General features: G+C 49.5%; 1 protein-coding gene across 1 annotated transcript; it reads left to right on the forward strand.

Moving 5' to 3' along the window:
* Nucleotides 1-2,776: 2,776 nt before the first annotated feature.
* On the forward strand, nucleotides 2,777-15,728 carry TFRC (transferrin receptor). The gene is made up of 19 exons (XM_005484905.4): nucleotides 2,777-2,882; nucleotides 4,338-4,408; nucleotides 6,397-6,610; nucleotides 7,201-7,420; nucleotides 7,609-7,752; nucleotides 8,511-8,604; nucleotides 8,980-9,102; nucleotides 10,324-10,419; nucleotides 10,563-10,702; nucleotides 11,064-11,233; nucleotides 11,537-11,656; nucleotides 12,216-12,301; nucleotides 12,414-12,477; nucleotides 12,815-12,882; nucleotides 13,241-13,308; nucleotides 13,671-13,752; nucleotides 14,391-14,615; nucleotides 15,079-15,219; nucleotides 15,486-15,728. Exons 2-19 carry the CDS (start codon nucleotides 4,376-4,378, stop codon nucleotides 15,726-15,728), a joined length of 2,331 nt encoding a protein of 776 aa, XP_005484962.1. The 5' UTR covers nucleotides 2,777-2,882; nucleotides 4,338-4,375.
* The last annotated feature ends 69 nt before the right edge of the window (nucleotides 15,729-15,797 follow it).

The raw sequence follows: 15,797 nt of genomic DNA on the forward strand, positions 1-15,797 counted from the left end.
TGGCCTCAGCCCAACAGCAGATCCAATCCAGCACCATACTCCAGCACTTAGTTCTCGGCTTTTCCATTCCTTCCATGTTAGTTGCAGTACTTCTTGCCATAGAAGTGTTCAAGTCACCTCACAACATTGTTCATGATAAGCTGCTGGAAAACCAGCTTTTCACAGAATATTCTGAGTTGAGGATCATCAAATCCTGCTGCAAAACTGAAGTGAAACTATATTTTGATCACATGTTCTCAGCATCCCAGAGGAAGGACACTGGCCCATCGTGAGATATTGTACAAAAGCATGTGGAGTCATTTGAGTCGTGTCAGAGGACTCATACCCTCCAGTTTTTGAGTTCAGAGGACACATGGACATCTAAAATAGCCAAATAGGTTGGCTTGCCAAACCACAACGAGGGGGAACACCCTGATGCTGGGAAGACAGATCAGAAGTCAGCAGTAATCAATCCTACATCCTCTTTCCACTTCATCTGTTTCCCAGTTTTTGCTCTCTGTTCCTCGTAAAGATTTTTTGTTGTTCTGGGCAGCTTGAGCATCTGGGCTCGGTATTGGCAGCAGCACAGGCATCACTGTGTGAACAGCAGGTGTCCCTGAGAGAGGTGGCAACAGCACCAAGCACCCACAGCCAGCCAGCTCCCAGTCCCCTGCAAGGTGAAGGGCGCTCCACTGCTCAGGGGTACACAACACTGCTTTTGAAGAACCCTCATTTTAAGGTATTTTACCACCAAAACCAGCTGAGGTGCAAAAATGCCTGAGTTTCTAGAATGTCAGTTTTCTTCTCTTTTTCCTGCACGTGCAGAAATGCGGAACTGACTGCCGAGCACACGCACGCTGCGATGGGGAACGGAAAACACCTGCAGCGAGTGTGTGCAGGGCGGGCCGGGCTGGCACCTCCCCTGCCGTGCCGGAAGGGAGGCGCGGCGAGCCGGGGCCGCGGGGCGGAATAAATCCCTTTGCCGCCTTCCTTGTGCCCTGCGACCTTGCTGCGGGGAGCGGCCGGGCCCTGAGCGCCCTGCAGGTGTCCCTCCTGTGGCGGGAGCTCGGCGTGGAATCCCTGCCCTGCGCCTGGCACGCTGTGCACAGGTAAAGGAAGCCGAGGGCTTGGTGGGGGGAGCCCAGGAGGAACATAAAAACCAGGGCAGGGCTGCGGCTGCTCTCCCCGGGTTACGCTTTCCTGAGCAGCAGCTGCATCCAGGCTGGTGTGGTGAGAAATGAGCGGAGCATCCAGCCTGCAGGACTGAGCTGAACTCTTTCTGAACTCTCTTAAGCCTCTGGCTTCCACCAAGGCACCAGCCAGCACCACATCCCACGTGTCAGTCACATGCTGAGTGACAGTGGTTCTCCCTCCCATGACTGGCATCATCACAGCTGGTGAGGGATGAATCTGGAACAGAGAGAGCCTGGGCACTGGAGCCCGGCTCAGACCTCCTCTGGTAAACAGAACTGGCAGGTCTGCCAGCACATTTTGCCTGAGAGACTCTTTACAGACTCGTCTCCAGTCCTCCGTGCCGAATTTCAGGTCTAGTTAATCCCCCTTTTATCAGTGCAGGAATGTATTGCTTTTCACCAAGCGTAATCCTCTTTGCAAATCATGTGTTCTGCCAAACTACAAACTTTCAGCTCCCGTCCTTTCTTGGGAGAGGATTTGAGGCAATAATCCAGGCCTACTGATTTATTTTTCTAATGAGCAAGGGACAAATGAGCACAGCACTGCAGAACATGCACACACAGGAACCTTGAAGTGTTCTGTAACTGTGACATGCTTTTGAGGGATGCCCTGAGCTGAAGGACTGAGGCTGGAAGCAGTGACCTTCTCTCACGCTGGGCCACAGCCTGTGTCTTGATGCAGGCTGTCCATGCTTCTTGTGTTTAGGAGCTGGAAGTCATAATACCTGCCATGCTTCCCATTGTACAAATAAAATAGCAATCTGTGCAGCCCAGCACAAAGGAAAGGCACCTCGGTTGTCCCTGCCCATCAGATCTAAAAAGGCAGCCCTGAGCATGTGAGACTTGCTGGGACCTGAGGGTGCTGAGAGCCTCCCAAGCCAAAGCAAGTCCTGCGTATTGTTTGCACCACTCGGAGGAAAATATTTCTCCTGCCCTCATTCCTCAAAATGCTCAGAGGATGTGAATGCTAAATCTGTGACCCACTCCTTCTACTGCATGCCTTCCCACAGAGTTATTAACCTCATCTCCCTGCCCCACTTCCAGCCCTTCCTGTGGGGGAAGCTGGGACTTGGTGTGCAGCCAGTGAAACACATACCCCTTGGTAAGTGACTCCTCCACCGTACCAAGGACACCTAAAGGCAATTTATAAAGCAAGCAGCTTCATTCTTTACAAGGGAAGTAGGTCGTAGTGAGGAGGGGACGAGTCTCTTCTACTATGGCTGCAGTGAGAGGATTAGAGGAAATGGCCTTTAGGTGAGATGGGAGATTCAGATTAGGTATTAGAAATTTATTTTTCACCGTTTCAGGCACTGGAATAGGTTTCTAGAGAGGCCATAGAATCATGACCCCTGGAGTGCTTAAAAGGTGCCGGGTCACACGGTTTAGTGGTTACAGGGGTGATGCTGGGTTCATGGTTGGACTAGATGGCCTTGCAGCTCGGCTCTATGGTTCTGTGCTTCCTTACGTTCCCTGTGCGCAGCAAGGCCGGGGGGGCACACAGCAGCCCGACCCTTGGGTGGGCTGTGGGGCGGCGGGACGCGGCCCCGCAGCAGCAGCATGAGCGGCATGAGGGAACGTGCTGAGAGCCGGGGGGAGGCGGAGCCTGCCCTGCCCGGTAGGGGCGTTCCGAGTCCTGGGCCAATCCCGGCCCGCGTTAACTGCACTACGGGCGCCGCAGAGGAGCCCGGCGCGGCGCTGGAGCTGCTGCGGGTGAGCGGGCGCGGAGGCGCGGCGCGGCGGGAGTGGAAGGCCAGGGAGCGGGGCTGGAGGCGGGGACGGACGGGTGGACAGAGGGAGAAAGGGAGGCGGCGCGGGAGCCGCGGCGGCGGCGCAGGGGCCCTGTTGGCGCCGGCGGCCGCGCCGCATGCGGCAGAGCCCGCGACCTTGACGAGCCCGCTCGGCGGGCACGGGGCAGACGTGCCCGCGGCCGCCCGCCTATCGCCCCGCCGCTTATCGGGCAGCCCGCAGCTGGGCCCTGCTGGCCACACCGGAGCCGCCCAGCCCCGCGGCGTGGCTGCTCAAACGTGCTCGCTTTTCGCTCTTGTTCTTCTCGTTGCCGTATTTCTGAGAGATCGGGGCCTGGCTGGAGGGGCTCGGGGTGGCATCGCTCACCCGACCAGCATCCCTGCCAGGTGCGATGCCCGCAGGCCCTTTGTGCTTCCCTGCTTCTTCCCGGGTTTCCTTTTAGCAGACCCTCCACATGCTCAGTCCACTTGTGCCTTGATAGGAGCCTGCGGCCTCAGGCTGTCGCATGGGGAACGCTTCTCTAATATGTCGGGGTTTCACCTCCACGTGTTCTTGCCCTAAATAAGAGGTGAAATAAGCAATGGCCACTGTTAACCTTTGATCTCCAAATAAAACCTTGCAGAGCTCCCGGGTGTGGAGCTAATCCACGTGCACCTGAGGACCAGAGCACCTATTAGCAGCGGCGCTTGAGGGCATACTCAGGTTGCTTGCTCCCAACCTCAGCACTTGTCTGGTCACTCGCTAAATTGCAAACCTTCTTCAGGAAGAAATGGAGAAGTAAATCAGTCTCAGTTTACCTTTCAGATATGTTTCCTGTTTGCAGAGAACTTAGAATTTTAAAAGTTGTTGAAATTATTTTGGATATATGCGTTTATTGATTTTCAGAGATTTTTCAAGACAGAAATTGCCTTCATAATGTTGTAGAGAACATAGCTGTCTAGGAGGAATGTTTGTATTAGAAGTGTTTTGTCGGGGTTGGAGTTTGGGCTGCTTTGCCTTATGTGACTTCTCTTTTCCAGCTGGACTCTTCCTGTCATTGAGACAGAGCCCAGGATATCTAGATATCTGTGGTCCGTGGTGGCAGTTGAGTAAATGCCTCTTGCCAGCACTCCCTAAATGGAGGTGTCCCCACCATTAATAAGACCCTTGGCTGAACTTAGCCATTGGAGACTATTCCTTGTTTGTATGCCTGTCAGTATGCCCAAAGTTCGACAGAAAGAGTTGATTGGAGCTGATCATTGCCATGGGAACTTCTAGGTTGCATTCAAGGTTCATGCAGGTTCACTAATGTAGTGACTTGGGTGGAAGTATGCACAGAAAATCCATGGGCAAGCAGTGCACTAGTGGCAGTAACTGATCTCAGGTGTGTAATGTAGTGGCAAGGGAACAGCCTAACCATGTTGTATTCTGAACTTCTAGGGCTTTGGTGAAGCTGGTTTGCATTTGTCCAGAAGGCAATGGATCATGCCAGAGCAGCAATCTCTAACTTGGTAAGACATGGTACCCCAATGCTGTGTCTCTTGGTGGGCTGATGATACTGCAGAAGACAGGTTCAACATCTGTGTATGAGATTATATGTATATACATATCATATGTAATGATAATAATATGTATATTATTATTTTTATATTTTTCCATGTAGTTCATTGTCTATTTGAATATACATGAGTATATTGCAGAATTGAGTATAGCTAAACTGTGCAACAAGTGGCAGTGTTGATGGAATTGTATGAAAGATATTTGATAAGTAGGGAGCTATATTTATTTAAAAAAATATCACTACTTATCAGTATTGGAGAATATGATAAATCCAAAGCAGCATTAGGAGCTGATGTATGGGTGGTGAGCCAAATGTCGCTGCAAGTAGCTGGCCATGATAAGGAAGTGGCTCAAGCAGTTCATGCTGGTGGGTTTATCGTTAGCTGCTATCATGTTTTGGGTCTCTGAAGGCTAACAAAGGGGGGGAGGGCCTTGAATAACGTTGCAGAAGGAAGTGCTGCTGAGGAAGCCGTTCAAATGCCTACTGGGACAATCAACATGTGTTCTATTGTTACTTGGGGGTGGGAATTCAACCAGAAGTCCAGCTTTTGAAAGCAACCTGTGCTTGAAACAAATATGCAGGAACTTGTTCAGCCAAGCCTGCTGGTCCTAGAGAGCTTGGATTGTGAAATGACCCAAGGCTAGAACTGAGAGTGTGGTGGTTTGGTCTCTGAACAAGAATGGAGGATATGTAGGGTTGGGGCATGTCCTCTGTGTGAGGACATGCCTCAGGTGTGGGGGAAGCCAAGCTGTGGAGCAGCTGAGCAGGGAGAGTGTTAGGACAGATTGCAGTGTTGCCTTTTCCAAAATATGAGCAGGCAGCCACTTCATTGTGGTTAGTGTGGGTCAGAGTGGAACTGCAGATCTGAAATGACACTGGTTTCTTTTGCCCAAGCAAGCAGAAATCTGGTGTCTTCACTTCCAGCTCTGGCATGCAGTTTGAGAGGGAGCTGAGAACTGTGGATGAGCTGCTGAGGTTGTAACAGGGCTTGGATGCTTGTTACCAGGTGTTCTCCAGTACAAAGGAGAATGCTGCTCCCAGAGCTATTCCTTTTTGCCAGTCTCACTCTACTCCCCAGCAGAACCATGGCTGCAGGCAATTTCAGCATCTCTAATGGAAGAGGAGTGGTTCTGGCAGTGCCTGGCTATGCCTGGAATTGAGTTAATCTGAGCAGCTGCCTTGTGCATGGGCTGCTGTTCTGTGGGAGGCTGGGCTGTGCCTTGCACCTGTTTAGAAAAGTGGGCTCCAGCCTAAAAGCTGGCTGCTTGGGCACTGGTAAAAACCTGTCAAACAGTGCCAATTGTTGGTGGGTGCAAGAGGTGTACGCTCAGCTTTCATGTTAGCTAGCATAATGCCCAGGGGTCATCTCTCTTCAGCCTAGCTGCTTTGTAATACTAGCATATGTGTAATAGTGTAATTTAAGGGTAGCCATAGGGCAGTTTAATACGAAATTATCCAGGTGCTGGATGAGAGTATTTTCATCAAAGTGGATGTGGCTCAAAGGCCCGTGAACAGTTGCTTTCTGTTTCCTCTGTGTTCATCAAAGTGTATATTGTACACAGTCAAGACTGATCTGTGCTCTGCTGATTAAAACCAGGAGTTTCTGCTTGAATCAGCCTCAGCCATGGAGTCACGTGGGAAATGCTGATGCCATTGGCTGCTTCATATCTGTAAGACTCCAGGCTAGATTGATCAGTGTGGCTCCAAACTTGTGCAGGGTAAATGGAATCTAAATAGACTCTGGAGACCCTGAGTGTCTTTGAGTCTTATCTGTGTTTAAAGCATCTGTCTTGACTTACTGACAGCCCAAATGCTCGCTGCACTGGAGCAGCTGCAGATGGACCAGCAGTGTTTGGGGTGGAGCACAGGTGCAACTGACTGCCAGAACTGTAGCAGGTGTAGCCAACTCTTCCATCTCCTGACTGCCTTTCCTCACAGTTCAGTGGCGAGCCAACATCGTACACACGCTTCAGCATTGCCCGGCAAACGGACGGAGACAACAGCCACGTGGAGATGAACCTGGCTGCTGATGAGGAGGAAGGAGGGGAAATTGGGAGACCAGAGCACCTGCATGCCAGCATGCCTCCTCCACGGAGGAATGGCAAGAACCTCTGCTTCGTAATCATGGCAGCTGCCCTGCTCCTTTTGATTGGTAAGGAATGGTGGGAGGCAACTGCATGAAGTGGACTCCAGTATTGAATGTAATCTGAGGTTATTAAATTCCAATCTGTATTGTTTTTGGAGATAATTCAACAACTGGGATCCAGGCCACAGCCTCTTGTCACTAACTATGTCTAGATCAGATTTATGGTACATCACTGGCAGAAAGAATTGTGCAGTTTGATTGTGGAAAGCTGTGACTTAGCTGAAGGGAAGACTGATCCATGTCAAAGTTTTGGTTTATCCTCCATTAACTCCTAACACTTCTGTAGAGATATAAGTCAACAGATGAGTAAAGCCTTTGGTACTTGTCTCTTAAGGTTTTAACAATGCCATTGGCCTAACGAGAATATTTTCCTTTCCAAGTGGTGCTGGAGGGACTCTGCCAAGTGCAAGATCAGATTTACAGTGCCCCTTTAAACATGCCAGCTCAGACAAGATGTCAGGCTGCATATTTGTCTGTCCTTGGGTAAAACAGCTCATCAAAAATGTTGAAAGCACAGATGTATCTCAACTCTGAAGCTGTGTGGTGAGGTTCAGTCATCTTTCTGCAGCACAAAGAAATTCCTGTTCTTTCCACAGGGTTTCTCATCGGCTACCTGAGTTATCGTGGACGCATGCAGAGGGTTAACAGGTGTCTGGATGGAAGTGGCAACTGCGAGATGACTCCTACTGCATCTTACTTCTCAGATGATGGAATGGAGGAAGAAGTAGTTCCTGGACCACGTATCTTATACTGGCCTGCATTAAGAAACATGTTGTCATCTAAACTGTCAATTCCACGTCTTGAGGCCAACCTGAGGTAAGGGTTCCAGAAGGTTTACCTAGAGCTTTGAGAGAGGCACAGCCTGTGAGCAGAACTTGAGCTCATTTGGAGAACAAGGGCCTTATGTAAGGTGGCGTGTTTTAAACTCAGGCTTAAATGGCTTTGCAGGCTGCAGTGCAGCCTGGTGCTGTAGCCTAAGCTATATGTATATCTGTTACCTACAGGCAAAGAGAAGGTAAGAATTCTTTTGAAGCTGGCAAAACTGAAGATGAGAGCACTGCCAGCTACATTCACGACCAGTTCACCAGCTTCCGCATGGATGATGTGTGGAACGATGAGCACTACGTTAGGCTGCAGGATAGAGGCAGGTATGTTAAAGAAGAGGTGCACATCTTGCCCATTTAGCACCTGGATGGATACATGTACATGGATACCTGTAGTCTTGAGCAAACGTGTGATTTCTGCTTAAAATGATGTGAAAATTGTGAGCCAGTTACCACTCTGCAAAGTTAACCTCAATCTAGTAAAGCAATAACTGCTCCTGCCTCTTCTCAGGCTTTCTAAATCCAAAGGGTCTGGAAGCAGCACTCTGGATGTTTCCTGGGGGAGCTGCTTCCTCCAAGTATGCTTAGGAAGTGGACAGAAAACAAACTTGAGTGAAAACTCAGCTGAAAGGCAGATTCCCTGTGTCTAAAACTGCTGGCATAGGTGACTCTGTCTTGTCACCCAGACAGGGCTGCACACCTGGCAGTGGCTTCTCCTGTCCCCAGGAGGGTGTCAAGAGGCATTGTATTGTCTGACAGCTCACACCCTTGTGTCTTACTTCCCCTTTTTATCAGGGGAAATTAGTTTGCTCAGCTTCTCTTAGGAGGTGACTGAGAGACTTGGAAGCAGATATTCTTTCTGGTACTAATCTTAGAAATCAGCCTTCATTAATGTCTCTGACCAACTCCAGAGATTTTTGCATGGAAGATATTTGGTGGGATGAGTCTGCCTGTTTCAGGCTCCATTGACTTGATCAGAATTGTTAGAGCACAGACTGAATACAGTCAGAATACTAACTCAGACTACTGAGCTAATTAAATTCTCGTGTGAAAAAGTTTAACACTGTCTCTACCTTTAACAGCAGCAGGAACCAAGTGTTCATTGTAGAAGATGGTCAAGAACAGTTGGAGAGTCCTGATGCATATGTGGCTTACAGCAAGAGTGGTACAGTTACTGTAAGTGACTCCAGAAGAATCCTGAAAATGTCTGTACACTTAAAAAATAAATCCCTTTAAGACAGGGAGTGTATAAAGCCCTCCCCAGTTAAGAGAGCTGGGTGGGGTGGTCAGAGTGGGGAGAGAGGAATGGGCCCACATGGTATTCTTACTGTAGCAAGATGCAGGAGTGACTTTAAACTTCTCTGCTGGAATCCAGACAGGAACCTTGGCAGAAGTGCTGCTCCAACAGGCATCTTGCACTGGATCAGTTTACATTGCTGAGCTTCAGCTCCCTGCTTTAACAGGAGTCACTGTTACAGTGACTCTGTAGGCTGTTTCAGGTATCTTACTGACTTAGGACTGCTGCATTCGTAACCGGTGTTCCTGTTGCAGGGCAAACCCGTCTATGCGAACTATGGACGAAAAGAAGATTTTCAGAAGATTCGAAATTTGGGTGTTTCAATGAATGGAGCTATAATCATCTTCAGAGCTGGAGAAATAACCCTTGCTGAGAAGGTAAGCAGTGTCTGCCTCAAAGCCTGGCTAGACTTGGCAGCAGGAAGCTATGCTTCCTACTCTTTGAGGTGCAGAGGTATGTCTGGTTTAGGTCTGTAGAACTCCTGTATGTAGGATTGTTCTGCAGGCCTGGTCTTGCTTGTTTGCACTAAAGTCCACGTGCAGGTCTGAACACTGAGGCTGAGCAGAGTTTGTTACTGTTCATGGTGCAATTCTTCTTGGCCTCAGGCAGTTTGCTGGAGCAACCAGACCTCTGGAGCAGTGGGGCTGGGAGCCAGCCTGGGAGCAGGGCTGGCTAATATCACTCTAGATACAGCCATAAGGCTGCCAGAAGCAGGACAGCCTTGCCTCCAGGACACCTCTTGCTGCTGTAGCCAGACACTTTCAGAGTTTGGCTGCAGTGTGTCACTTGGGCCCTTGCTGACTGTTCCTTGGACCACGTGGCAGTGCTGGTACTGTGTCCAGCTGGTGGCCATGCATGCTGCTGTAGTGTTCCCTCTGTAGAGAACAGAACCAAATAGCCAGGCAGGCTAAAGGATCCAGGTGTTTCAATATGCAAGCCTGTTCCCTATCTCACCTAGAGGTGCCTGCTGCCCCTCAGATGGGTGCTCCTGGGGGGGCTGGGGCACAGAACCCTTTGCAGTTGGACTCGGCCTTGTCTGCAGGTATCTGAGACAGACAGAGCCAGAAAGTGCTTCTAAAAAATGTGGTCGCTGGTTCTCCAATCCCATTCCCACTTTCCAAACTGGTGTCTAGCTGTACAAGAGTGTTTGTACCAGTGGCATACCAGAGCTGGGTTGTAGGTGTGTTAAACACGGACCTGGCTAATACACTCTGCCACCATTTTCTGTGTGAAGATGAGCCTCCGGTGGCTGCTTGTCTTGAGACTAATCTCATCTTGGGAAAATGGATGGAGCATAATCAAAATTAAATAACATTAAATTTTAAGCTGCTCCAAGGAGCAAGTATGAGCTGAAAGAATCATAGACTGAGACACTGTGATGTGTCCTGACAGTTCAAAAGGATGTTAGACACAGTTTACCTGGAGTAGGGCTGAGCTGCTAGGATTCAGCTGCCTTGTGTATCTGTCAGGTAGCTGTTAAAATATGCTATGGAGTTGGGCACTGAGAAGCACAACCTTCACACCCTTACTCCATGTTCTTGCCTGCACTCCCCTGGCTTGCAGTGCAGATGTACACTCAATGTTTCTCTTTGCTGCAGGTTGCAAATGCCAGAAAGGAAGGAGCAGTTGGTGTCCTGATGTACCCGGGCCCCTCAAATGACAAGAAGGCAGATTCCTATGTCCCCTTTGCACATGTGAGTATGTAACTGGTTCCCCTGCTTGTTCTTGATAACCTCTCTGGCTGGGGGCTGCAGCCTGAGCAGTCCAGCAGTGCCCTTGTGTAGAGGAAAACTGTTGGACTCTGGTGAGACTTGAGGACTCCTCTTGCTTTTCACAGGCCCACCTTGGAACTGGAGACCCTTTCACCCCAGGCTTCCCTTCTTTCAACCACACCCAGTTCCCACCAGTGGAATCTTCTGGACTACCTCAAATTCCTGTCCAAACTATCTCTAGAGGAGCAGCAGCCAGACTGTTTGGGTAAGTGTTTCTGCTGTCATGCTGGCTGAGGTGCTGCCTCTTGCCAGGACTGAGGGTGGTGTGAGGTGCTGAGAGACAGAGCTCTCTGCTGCTCTCTGCTGTGTGTGGCAGGGAGCATGTTCTGGAACTGGCTGGAGAAGAGTCTCATGCCTTAAAGGTTGAACTTAATCTAGTGTTGGATTCCTCTTGGTCTCTGCATTCTACCTCTCCCTGCATAATTCGTGGCACAGAACTGCAAATTCTCTCTGAGGCAGGCCCTGAACAAGGTTAAACCTGCAGTTGCAGGTGTGCATTTTTCACACAAGAGCTAAACAAGGTTAGAGCTGGATAATGAGTTCAAAGGATCTTCTCTTTTTCTCAGAAAAATGGATGGAGAGAAATGCCTTGAGGAGTGGAGAGTTGACATCATGGGATGTAAGGTGACAGTGAGCAGCAGCAGCAAGATGACAGTGAAACTGACTGTGAACAACGTCATGGTGGATAGGAAGATTCTGAACATCTTTGGTGTTATCAAGGGATTTGAAGAACCAGGTAACAGCAGCTGCATTGTGGCTCAGTCTTGAGAGGAACCCTTGTGTGGCCATTGGAATAGGACAGCTGCTCCCAGACAGATGACAGTTCTTTGTCAGCAGAACCAAGGCCTTCCCCTGAGCATCAGGGAAAAATCTGAACCATGCTGCTGGGGAAAGGCTAATGAGAGCACTCTGTGTGCCAGATTCAGGGATCAGACTGCAGACTCTTTTCCTAATACAGAAGCTGAAAGCTGCTCTTCTCATAAATGGTACTTGCAGTCTGAAGCCTGCAGCTCAGGTCTTGATCTTGTCTCCTTTACAGACCGGTACGTTGTGCTCGGAGCGCAGAGAGACTCCTGGGGGCCAGGAGCAGCCAAGGCTGGAGTTGGCACTGCCATCTTGTTGGAACTTGCCCGTGTGATCTCAGACATGGTGAAAATTGGTAAATATTTGTGAACAAAAGCACGAGGGTGGGTGGTGATGCAGGCAGTCCTTTAGAAGGTGTAGGGAATCTGACAAAGCTTCCTGATGAGCTGTTTCTTGTCCAATACAACTTGTCTGCAATGAGCATTCACTTCCAAGGGACTGCCTGCCTGTATCTGGCATATCTCAATTACCAGTGTGTCTTTGGATAACACAGGATGCAAGCCTTAAATTTGAGCTGTCTCTTGGACAGCCAGGCCCAAAGTGGGAAAACTCTGAAGTGTCTAACCAGCTGGTAACAGTGGGGACTGCATGGTGGCAGTTAGTGTGAGCACACTTGTCTCCAGGGTTAATTTTGGGCTCAGGCAGCTAAACAAAACAGAGTGGAAATGCAGACAGCATTGTTCTCCTGCGCAGTCCTGCAGCATGTGGGGGCAGGGTGCAGTGTCTGTGCGACGGGCACATTTCTCTGCAGCAGCGCTGTCTGAGGAGCAGGCAATTCATCATCCCAGGCCTGCAGTGCTAATCTGCATCTCCATGGGGAAAGGGCAGACCTCTGAGTCTCTCTCTCTTTACAGAGGACTACAAGCCGCGGCGCAGCATTATCTTTGCTAGCTGGAGTGCGGGAGAGTACGGAGCCGTGGGTGCTACCGAGTGGCTGGAGGTACTGGTTGTTTAATAGAGTTCTGCAGGATGGCTGTGCAGTTGTTCTGTGGATTAAACATTCTGGTGTTGGACTGCTACTTCTCATTATTAAAATACTTGTTTTGTTCTAGGGGTACTCTACCACGCTGCATGCCAAAGCCTTCACTTATATCAACTTGGATACTGCAGTCCTGGGTAACCTGCTACTATTTCAAGTACTTCTTAAAATTGGGTGAGACTAGAATAGCTTGAACAGACATCCCTTAACCTCTAGGAATGGGGGCTGTGCCAGGAGGTGGCTGGTGGGTGTTTGGCTGAAGACTGGCATAACTCCATTTATTCTCCTGCTGTCATTGAAGCTGGGAGGCTGGTACAGCCTAAGCCATGAGGAGTCAACTCTGCTAAATCCCAGTAGACTGTCCTGTGTCTGTTGAAGGTCCTTTGGCAACTGTAGCTGCAGATCAGGGGTGGGCAGCTCTAGCAGTAGTGGTTAATTGTGGCAATATGTCAAATACCCTTTCATTTTTTGCAGGCTCCTCAGACATCAAGATTTCTGCTAGCCCATTGCTGTACTCTTTGCTGGAGACAACTATGAAGAGGGTGAGTTAAAGGACATTGATCTGATCAAGGTGACTGTGGTTTTAAGGGGGAACTGAAAGCAGACAGAGCTGTGCTGGGTCACTTTGCCCATCTGACAGGAGAAAGACCCATTTGGGAGAAAAACCTGTGATTCTGAAGGGGCCCTGTCTGAAATCAACTGGGCTCTGGGAATTGCACTTGACACATGCAGAATCTAAAATCAGCAAATGCCCCAGTTCAGTGGCAGATGTGCCAGTGTGGAGAAAGGTGTGCTCCCCTGACCTTACTCTGGCATCTACACATCAGTGTAAGCTCCAGGATGGAGCTAGAAGTCCAAGCAGATGTCAGAACAAGTGCAGTGATTCTCATCTCTGTGCAGGTAAAGGACCCTGCAAACGAGGCACGTTTCCTTGATAGCAGATTTGACAGTGACTGGATAAAGAAAGTGTAAGTACTATCATTCTTCTCTTTCATCTGGAGAAAGCAGATCTCCATAAAGGAGCAAACAGTATGGATTCTGCTGGAGTGCCATACTGTTGTCTGGGCGGGCTCTACCTTCTGACATGGGGTTAGGCAAGTGTTAACAGTACAGCACTAACTGAGGCAGCCCAGCCACCTTCCTGCAGGAAGGAACAGCCTTGTACCAAGTCCAGTGGCAGGGAATGGACAAGTAGGACCGTGGATTTGGTTGGGACTCCTTCAGTCTTGTCTAGAGTTCTGTTGTCTCAGTGCTTCAATTGTAGAGCTTGTAGCTTTTCTCCTGGGGTGCCCAAACCAGTTTGTAACTGCTCAGTGCTTATTTTCTGCAGCGTTCCCCTTGATCTGGATAATGCAGCGTTCCCTTTTCTGGCCTACTCAGGAATCCCAGTGGTTTCCTTTGGTTTCTACAATGTAAGTAATGTGTGCTTGCCTGGTGTGCTCATTCCATGCAGAGTGCTGTAAGGATATCTTAGAGCAAAAGTTGGTGGCAGGGCAAAAGGTGCTGTCCATGCTCAATGTCCTTGCAAGAGCCTCTCAGAGGGAGCAGGTGCAGCCTCTGGACCTGGTGGCTGTGGCAGTACTTGCTGTCAAGACTGCTCCTGGGACAAGGCTGGCCTTACAGCCTCTGTTCCAAAGTATTGAATACTTGCAGGTTTTTGGGGAGAGGAGTCACTTGCTTTTCTGGAGGTTCAGAAGTCAATGAATCTGAAGCTAAAAGCAATAGAAAGATGTCAATCCGTTGCTGCATCAGTGAAAAACTGTTCTACAGCCTGCTGGTCAGCACGCAGAGGGCATTGTGGAAGTGACATCATTGCCCTGAGCAAGTACTGAGAAGAACATCCTGCTGGTCACTGGAAGCTGTCAGGGATGAGATACAAGAACTCCATGCCCTTCCCAGTGCTTTGGAGTTTTGCCACTTGAGCCTTTGCTCCTTAGCAGCACAGGGAGATGGGATAGGGGGGAAGGTAACAAGCAGCCTTTGGTGGGGGATGAAAAAAGTCTAACTGGAAAAGCATTCTTGGCTAACTTCAATACCTTCTTTCTTGCAGGAAGGTGACCAGTATGCCTTTTTGGGCACTACTGAGGACACTTTGGCTAACCTGAAAAGGAGGGCTGTCAACTTGTATCCTCTCATGCGTACTGCTGCAGAAGTTGCTGGACAAATAGCTCTCAGGATGACCCATGACCATGAGCTCTTCCTGGACTTGGATAGATACAGTGACGAATTGCTGTCATTCCAGGAGAAGCTTTGGCACTTCAAAGACGATGTGAAGGTGAGAAGGACTCTGAGTTCACCAAATCCCTGATGATTATGGGGCGCATGTGCTAATAAGGCCCTGTGCCAGTGGATACAGCAGGATGGACACCTTTCCCCTGTAGACATAAAAGGGTAGTGAAGTGTGGCCAGAATAGATGTTCCTTATAGAGCTGTGCAGGCAGAGTAGCTGTGGCAGACAGATTTAGCTGATCTCGATGTCCTGAGCTCTTGAGGAAATGGATGTGAACAGTTTCTTCTCTGGTTATCATTCACAGCATAGTGCAGCTTTCAGTCTCATTTGCACCTTTGCTGAAAAATCTACAAGAAACTGTGGGTAGGGAGTGACCCAGAAGAGCCTGCCAGGAACTTGTTCTGCTACTTGGCTAAACTGCCAAAAAAAAAAAACACCCAACACTTTCTTTTGGTAAGAGAGCAGCAAAAGAAGAAAATCAGGTTTGCTAACAGCTCCTCCCTTGCAGGAACTGGGGCTGACCTTGAACTGGCTGTATTTTGCTCGTGGAGACTTCCAGCGAGCTGCAGATGCACTGAGAAGAGACATCGAAAACAGTGACAGGGAAAACAGGATTGTCCGCAGAGCCCTGAATGACAGGATGATGAAGGTGGGTATCTTCAAGTGCTTTTTCTTCCTTTACAAAGGAAGAGAGTGCTGGCTGGGATGGGCCTTTCCCTAAGGGGCCATGGACACTGTGCAGACTGGTGTCTCTTCCACTTGCTTAGTGGCAACGTGATGGCTTGCTCACAAGAGAGGGTCTGGCCCTTCCAGAGCTGCTGTGGGAAAGGGCTGAGTGGGGATCAGAGATGAGCAGATCAGGAAAGAAAAGCTTGGGAGGTGAGAGTATAACCCTCTATTTGCACCTCTACTCAGGTGGAATACGACTTCCTCTCTCCATACCTCTCGCCAAAAGATGCTCCCTTCCGCCACATCTTCTTCGGCAGAGGCAGCCACACCCTGAAGAGTCTGCTGGAGAACCTGGAGCAGCTGGCAGCCAACAAGACCAGCGTGGATGTGAATGAGCTGAAAGAGCAGATGGCCCTGGCGACCTGGACCATTAAAGGGGCTGCCAATGCTTTGGTGGGCGATATCTGGAATACAGACAACGAAATCTAGACACAGCAAACACCTGGATTACCCGTCTAAGGTACAGGAGAGCTGTGTGCTCTCACAGGGAGCACAGCT

The sequence above is a fragment of the Zonotrichia albicollis genome, chromosome 9, assembly GCF_047830755.1.
Source record: "Zonotrichia albicollis isolate bZonAlb1 chromosome 9, bZonAlb1.hap1, whole genome shotgun sequence".
Lineage (NCBI taxonomy): Eukaryota > Metazoa > Chordata > Aves > Passeriformes > Passerellidae > Zonotrichia > Zonotrichia albicollis.